At 37.0% G+C, this 8,472-nt stretch overlaps 1 protein-coding gene across 1 annotated transcript in view; it reads left to right on the forward strand.

Annotated features, from left to right (window-relative positions):
• The window catches only part of LOC110030258 (probable serine/threonine-protein kinase At1g54610), a 54,409-nt gene extending 46,394 nt beyond the window's left edge, over positions 1-8,015 (forward strand). Inside the window, 2 exon segments of the mRNA XM_020732884.1 lie at positions 1-171; positions 7,495-8,015. The exon segment at positions 1-171 is cut by the window's left edge and continues 5 nt beyond it. Of these exon segments, the coding sequence (XP_020588543.1) occupies positions 1-171; positions 7,495-7,785 (462 nt within the window). The 3' untranslated portion in view covers positions 7,786-8,015.
• Positions 8,016-8,472: the final 457 nt, after the last annotated feature.

Consider the following 8,472-nt stretch of genomic DNA (forward strand, 5'->3'; position numbering starts at 1 on the left):
GCTTTAGACGGTGGTGAAAGAGAAAGAAATTATTCTCAATTAGAAATGACTCTTCCAGTTGGCAGGTTGTCCGAGTCTGGAAATGATCATCCAGACAGAATATATGATCAAGTATTGGTTGGAGGGTCTGCCCGTAAGCAAGATGAGGATAACCACATTGGTCAGCCTCAGGTACGTGTTTGGAAATATGATGAATTGCAATTTTCATATTTATATAAGCATAGCGCCACAATACCGTGCTGCAATAATTTCCATTTATTAACTAAATTTTAGTTTGGAAGACATTAATTATGTGAAGAATATCTAAATATAATAGAGGGATGAACCCTGGAGAAGGATTCAAGGCATTCGTTTGTTACAGTTTTACAAAAGTTTCCTTAAAAAATTTTTCTTAGGTTCTCTTCCATCCGCCATATTATCCATCAGTGGTCATCATTTTTCTATTGTAGGGTTTAATACTTTATCTTTAAGCACACGAAATAACATACACCCCATCTTCTATGTGCATGTTGTTAGGAAAAAGAGTGCATCAACACATGGACAAGTACGGTGGATCACAAAGTAATTGCAAAATATATTAAACACACAAATGTGGAGTACACAAGAAATTGACTAATCCACTAAACGTTAAAAGTGTGTACAAAGGATTTCTCATCTTATAAAAGTAGAGATATGGATAAAGATATCTCTATCTAATTAAGAGAGAATATGGTCACCTATTTTAAAGATGTTGGCTTGATATGGAGTATATATATTTGATCTGGTTTCTTGTATTGTAGGTAGGGCCGTCAAAATAGTTCGTTGTTCGTGAATAGTTTGTGTTCGGCTCGTCGGGGAGTTCGTGTTTGATTCGTTCGACGAGACAAACACAAACAAACACAAACAAATTTTTTTCGTTCGGTTTATAAACGAACTAAACACGAACAATCATTTATTCGATCGTGTTCGAATCGTTATTGTTCGAAATATAAAATAATTCAACATAATTATAGCTAAAAATTTATCATATTTTAAAAAATTAAATCCTATAAATTATAACCTGATATTCATGTTCGCCGCTTAACTTATATTAAATTTTATAATTTCGTATTTATCATCAGGTTCATCTATTAGCTTAAATTTTCTTATATTTCTTTTAAATTTATTTACTTTCTTTGAGTGAAACATAAATTTTGGGAGTGAAATCTCGCATATTGCCTCTACATCTGAATTTTTTTATGAATGAGATGTGATATTATGGTTGTATTGTGAGATGTGCTTCGACTATTTTGCATTTGTGTTGTGATTCATATATGTTTAAATATTAATTTCATATAGGTCTAAGCTTTTGAAAGATTTCCAACAATTTGAACAATACAAATAAATTTGTAAGATTTCGAACAATTTAAACAATTTGAATAATTCAAACAATTCGAAGAATTTAAACATTTCAAACATTTCTAACATATTTCAAATAAATCAAAACCGAACACGAACAGTAACTTGAAGGACAATTTCAAGCACGAGCCTATTTCAAATGAACCGAACATAAACACGAACTCTGTTCCTTCGTGTTCGGTTCGTTTACACTCCTTATTGTAGGACTTTAAATGAAAACTATTCTCTACTATAACCAGAATTTTTTTTCATATTAGAACCCAAAATAGCAATACTTTTTCTTCCTTAAAAGATATGGATGATTTCCCCTTGCAAACCAATGAGAAGACATTTTTTTGGTAATCTTGGATAAATCCTCTCTTCTTTCTCTTCCTTTTCTTTTCATCTTGTTGCTTCGGTTTGTTGATATTAAACAAGTGAGGATTATATGAGTTATATCATGAAGTGTTCATCTTCTAATATTAATGATGAATTATTCTCTTCCTCTACTATAGCAGAAGTTCAAATGCTTCTTCTTAGAATTTAATATAACAAAACTTCTTCCTTCTTAAATAGGCGAAAGAATGCCTCCTGCAAGCACTTGGAAATTTTTTTTTCTCGTATAACATCCTACCTTCTCCTCTTCCTCTCTTCTTTCTCTTCCTTTTCTTTTCATCTTGTTGCTTTGGTTTGTTGGATATTAAATAAGCGAGGATTATATGAGTTTATATCATGAAGTGTTCGTTTTGTAATGTTAATGATTAATTATTCTCTTACTCTAATATAGCAAAAGTTCAAATGCAAACTTTTATTTGCTTTGACCAAAGCTTCTTGTTAGAAAGCAGTATAACAAAACTTCTTCCTTCTTAAAGAAGCGAAAGAACATCTTTTGCAAGCACTTGGATTTTTTTTTTCTCTTACAGCACCCTACTCTCTTCCTCTTCCTCTTTCTCTTTCTCTTACTAATTATTGTGTGATGCATTTTAGGTAAGAATTACATGGATTTATATAGGTGTTAAATCTTGATCCATCTTTGAATTTCACCGAAGGAATAGAATGTAAGTTAGGAAGGAAAGAACACACCTTGGTAAGGTGTAACTGCCTGGTTAGACAGGTCTTTCAGTATTCCACCAGTGAATGCTTATCTTTTTGATGACGGACCCTTGGTTTTCCGCTGATTTACCTTTAGTTTGTCTCTCATGGGCCCTTGGTCTACCGCTTGTGGGCTCTTGGTCTTCCATTTGTGGGTCCTCCTTAGTCCACTCTTTGCTTTTGCGTCTATGTGCTTTGGCAGATGGCTCTCAGAAATTCTTCATGGCAATTGTATTGGACGATGCTCCTAGTGTTGAGATGTTGAGAAGGGCCTTTGGGTCGTTTGTGTTGTGGCCTTTTCCTGAGGCAAAAAAGAGGTTGGACAAAAACAAGGGGCCCAAAGCAGAAAGGATGCCAGAGGGCACAATTCGAAAGAATTGGCCTCCTTGAAAGGAAGGTGGTCGAACCAACAGACGAAGTGGGGTCATCCAACTCACTTCAAGGTTACCGGTGCTCATGAACTGTCGACTGATCCTCTTGAATGGGAAGCTGCTAGAGTCCCTTTATCTGTGATGCAAGAAGTTGGTGCTTTGGCCGGACAGGAGACAGAGGACTATGATTGCTCTGGCGCCGCCGCTGGTGAGAGTTGTCTGTCGCTTCAATGGACTAAGATATATCGACTCTTTGGTATGATAAGACTCGATTTTCGTGGTTAGGAAAATTTTCATATTTTCTGATTTTTGATTTTTGATGCAGAAGAGGCGATCCAGATCACCAACTTGTCGATGGCGGATGATGGTGAAGGGTAGATTCTGAGATTGGTTCAAACGACTCCGACGCAGACCCAAAGCGATGGGAATGTGGTTAGCCACCTGACCAACCCCCCTAGACCCATGGAGAGGCGACTGACAGGCGGAGGATATTCCCTGGGTCGCTGGCCCATCAACTATAGATGATGGAAGACTTCAATGCCCAAATCATCGAGATGCAGAGGGAGGAAGAGATAGGAGTTGTTGGAGGAGCTGGCGGCGTTTCGCTCAGAGCTTACGGACATCCGAGAGGCATGCTTGATTCTCCTAGTTTAGGTCTAGGGAGATCGCGTAGAAGTTTTTTAGTTTGATGGAGAATTGATGTACAAGAAGCTGCTTCGATGAGTGCTTGTTTTGCTCAAAGCGACAAATGAGTCACTTATAAAATATTTCATTTTTATTATTTTTTGAAATGATATTTAATTTTGTAATTACTTCTCTAAAAAATTGTGTTGATGTGATGAACTCTTGAAATCGAGGTACGTCTTTCACGACTGTTCCGCATCTCTGGGTCCCCTATATATAAGGGTTGGGTTGGAGTTTCTCGCTATGTCCTCCGATCCTTCTCTCGCCTCTTTCTCTCGGCTTTTATGCTTTTTCTTTATCGCATTCACCAGAGCACTCTTCTCGTCTCTTTGGGTTGATTCCCAACGGCAAGAGGCTAAGCGAACCCCAAGCGTCCTGGCAAGCGATGGTAAAGAGTTGGAGTCGCCAGAGGAACAACCCTGGATAAGGCCAACAACTCCTCGACTGACCACTATGAGCTTCTCACGTCTGAGAGAAGGGAAGACAGCTGACCTTCTTCAATGGCTCAATCTGAGCATGAGTCAGAACAAGGGCCCGAGCTGGAGCAAGAACCTTCTACTTTTGAGGAAGAGGCTCGTCGCCGGAAGGGAAAATGCCTTCTCAATTACTCGGGTGCTTTGCCTCCTTCCCCTCGCAGAAAGAAGCGAAAGAGTTCCTCTAGTGCTTGGATTTTGCTGCAGCCTTTGGGTGCGATGGTGAGTACTAGTTTTGATGGTCATTTTTCCATACTCAACCTGAATAGAGATTGGTGTAACAATTCCCTTGTTGCGGCTGAATACCCCTCCACTCTCGCTGAGGTTATCTAGGCTTGCGCCTTTTAGAGGGTTCTCCAGTCGCTTGATTGTGGACGATATTTTCAAAACATTTAAAGATAAAATAAAACAAAATACATTTCTAACGAAACAAATGCTTTTGACTGATAAATGAAATTCTACTTTTAAATGCATGACAAACTGTAAACTTTGAATGATACAATTTAAATGTTCAATTGTTAGTTATCTGTATTGGGTTAAGAATTTCCCTCTTAAGATTGTCTTGTTGGAAATTTCTAGTTTAATGTCGGACTTTATATACATGGATGACCGTTGGTTGCCTTCGGAGTCTTTCGGGAATAGTTAAGTTGAGCCTACCCTGACCTGAATGTCTTGGTTTTTTTTCGATTTTCTGTGCGTTTCATATGGTTTTGTTTGAGTTTTCATGGGTCACTTGTGATTTTCTTCATATTTTTTTCATGTGTTTCCTACGGTTTTCTTTGAGTTTTCGTGGTTCACTCGTGATTTTCTTCGAGTTTTCCGTGTGATACGCCACTACTTGTTCTTTTACATAAATGCATGATTGCCTTGTTGTTAAATTCTCTGTTATACTCGTTTATTTCTATATGCAATACTAACTTTTGCAGTTGCAGCAAGTAAACCTAGGTACGTATGTTTATTTTATTTATTGCACTTTCTACTGCCTTTTCTTTTACAGGACATTTTATTGTTTATTTTCCTTTTCTGCACTCCTTATTGCATATCTTTACCGCGTCGTTATAGTTCTTTTATTCATATAATTGCTTATAGAATTCGCAAAACCTTTTGGATAAAAAGTAGTTGCTTGTTTTAGGAGATGCACTGCAGCAAGTTACTGACTTAACAATATTGCACGGTCACATATAAAACCCTAAACTTGAAGCCACTACATTAAGAGACTCAGAGCAAACTTCGTGGATAGCACGACGAAGATGCAGAGGACGAAGGACGACTTCGGACTACAACCATCACTCAGTAGTAAAACAAGATCTACTTCTACTAAATCTTTCTTAGAATTAAACAACCCATATGATTTCAAGGTGGTTCGCCTGACACAACGTAAATCCTCATATTATTCTTTAGGATTTTGCACAATGATGTTGCGCAGTATAAGTCCTAGCCTTTGTAGGATTCCGAGGTTATCTGTCTGGGGCGACGTAAACCCTTCTCCCTCTATTTAAGATATTTGCATGAGCAAATATTATGCAAATGTAAGCCCTGATTTTAATAATTGATAGGAGTAAACACTAAATAATATCATTTCCAAAATGTGAGCCCAAATAATAGGATAGTTGGGAGACCACCAAGGTTTTTCTCAGATCTTCCCTCTACTCTTTTTTCCTTTGGATTCTTGAAAATAATTGTTCCCACTCAAGCCGTTCTCACTTGATTTTCCGTGTCCAATCGTGGAAACCTAAATTTTGAAATCTTAAAGATAGAACCACCGACTTAATTGAGAGTTTTCTTAAATGACTTAGATTATTTAAAATGTAATTAACTATAGGAGCTTGCTCTTATAGGGAAATTGGAACTCAGGTAAAATAAACTCTATCTAATACTTATATTACGTACGGGAACTTGTCGGTCATACATAAAAGAAATGTTCGCAGAGCAAACGGATGTCATGAATTCTGTATTTTATATAATCGAGCCCCTTCGTCGGGTAACATGCTTATTTCTTGGGATGAGTGTGTTGCTTGAAGGGGGTGCTTGATTATCTAAACCATGAAATATATGAGATCTATTCGTTCTCATTTTTTCTAAAATTAAAATCTCATTTTTCAAAATCAAAATTATATGTATTAAATTAAATTATTATAAAGAATGCTGACAGATTCCAATTTGGTGACCGGCAGGTTGTCATCCTTTAATGATCTTTGGGTCGACAAAACTTAAATCGATCAACTTATTTTTTTCGGTTAACTATGCTAGTCTAGCTGACGACTATTGATCCCTAGATAAGGAACTCTTATCGGCATCGTAATACTAGGTTATCAAGTAGAGGGTGAATTATCATAATCTGCCAGATAGTTTACTCGATGAGGTAATCTGTGATAGCAGGTTCTTGACCTCCAGCGAGTAATCTCAACGGCATCCGTGGGATGGCTGGGGGTTTTGCATTCTTCAATTAAAATGAGTTATAAAGAGAGGCGGGTCGATGGCTCCGATTGGCTCAATAGGCTTTGGTTTTTGGTTCTGTGATCTTGGCTCGGTTGGCCTTCAACCTCGGCTTAGGGGGAATTGTACCTAGTCAGACAGGTCATTCGGTGTTCTGCTAGTGAATTCTCAGCCTTTTGATAAACCGTGGGACCTTAATCTCGCATGTGGGTCATCCTTAACCATATTTTTTTGTATTTTTTGTCCGTTGGATTTCTTCAAGATTCATGCGGATGCTTATTTGATGTACAATAGGAAAAGAATTACATTTAATATTACTAATCAATTACTATTTAATGATTTTTATAGTCTTCATTGTTGCATTTTTTTTTTTTTAGTTAATCTTGAAGAAGGATTCATGTTGCCGGTAGTGGGATTAAGGTTTATTGTTGTTGTTGTTGTATTGTTAATCTTGAAAAATTTTGTAGCTTAATTTAGTATTTTGTGGTAGCTTCTTTTTAGGGCATTATGGAGCCTATAAATCTTGAAAGTTTTAGATCAATTTTGTCCAATTAATTAATAAATTAGACTGCAAACATAACTCATTTGGCTTTTAATCAATCATTTTACTCTACAACAGCGCTTTTGACTACTTGTATCGAGGAAAGACGATTTCATTCTTCTAATTGATTTGATTTGATTTGCTTTTTAATTTTTCTTAACATGTTTTGGTGGTTCACATTTGATATTGTTTCCATTGCCTACTCCATCCCATCGTCTTAAAAAGCAGCGCACTTAAAGATGCAGCTCTTTTGTAAACTTTCTTTGATTCTAAGAATTATCAGGCTCCATTTTTTTAATTATATTTTTTAAATTATGTTTGATCATTGGAAGATTTTTATCATCTTTCCTGAAGCAATGTCACAAATTTGCGCTGGAGAAAACTACCTCGTGCATATATTTAAAAAGAAAGAACAAAGAAAAAACAGCCTTATCAGAAAAATTGTCATTGCTCTAATTACTGTAAAGCCAGATACTTTAGTTTAATCGTCATCCATCATTCATCCTTGTCGACTGAAAGGAAACAAACATCATCGTCTCAGAATCAAGTCTTTGGCCCAAAGGGAAACAAAATTCATTACTCTGGTCCACTGCTACGCCCATCTGGTAACGCAGACCAGGTGCTCAAAGATCACGACCGACAGATCCAGGAGCTTTTTCGGAGGGGAAGGAAGGACCGACCGAAGGCCAGGAAAGTTCAGGGTGAAGGTAACCCAGTTGGAGCCAGCATCAAGCCTTATGACCTGGGTGTTGTTCCTGTTTATCCCTCTAGCCGAGGCTCAGTTACATCCTTCTCATCCAGCCGTGGACCCATGCAACCGCAAGGTATGTGATTAGCATTGATCAAGTTTTTATTTTCATCTAAAAAATATTTGAGTCATCCAAAAGTAATTTCTCTGTTAAGGCAGGATAAATGAGGGTGCTCATGTATTGGGATCTTGTGTATTGCTTTTATTTCGGTGAATTATAGTGGGGAGAAGTTGCTGGAAGTTATCTTGATGTATAAAAGGTTCTTGTAATGATTTTTAAGAAAGGAAGAAGGATTTGCTTTTGGTTATTTGAATTCAGGAGTTAATGCGTGGCCCTTTGAATTTCAATCTCTGTTTTACTTCTTGTTATTGTTTTAGTAGTGTTTTCCTTACGGAGCTCGTGAGTTCTCCAGTCAGAATCATCCTTGAATAGTTTGTTGGCGACCTTGTGTTTTGCAGACCGTTGATTTTGAAAACTGCATTGATTTTTAGAATTTTAGTTATTATGATTTTGGGATTTAAGATCTGATTTTGGTTTGGTTACTCGCAAGTCGCAACTCATTACACTAATGTGTCTGTTGGATCCTAAATTGCTGTAGTGGGCATGCCTCGTGAGTTAAGAAAAGAGAAAAAGGGGAAAGAAGACATGATCAATGAGAATTTAGGGAGACGAGTGTGTAATTTTTATTCTTAAAATACCTCTATTTATAACCATAGTTAGCTTGAGTATATAATTACAATAATATCCCCTTTATTTTAAGGGCTGGAGGG

The sequence above is a fragment of the Phalaenopsis equestris genome, unplaced genomic scaffold (genome assembly GCF_001263595.1).
Source record: "Phalaenopsis equestris unplaced genomic scaffold, ASM126359v1 Scaffold000690, whole genome shotgun sequence".
Lineage (NCBI taxonomy): Eukaryota > Viridiplantae > Streptophyta > Magnoliopsida > Asparagales > Orchidaceae > Phalaenopsis > Phalaenopsis equestris.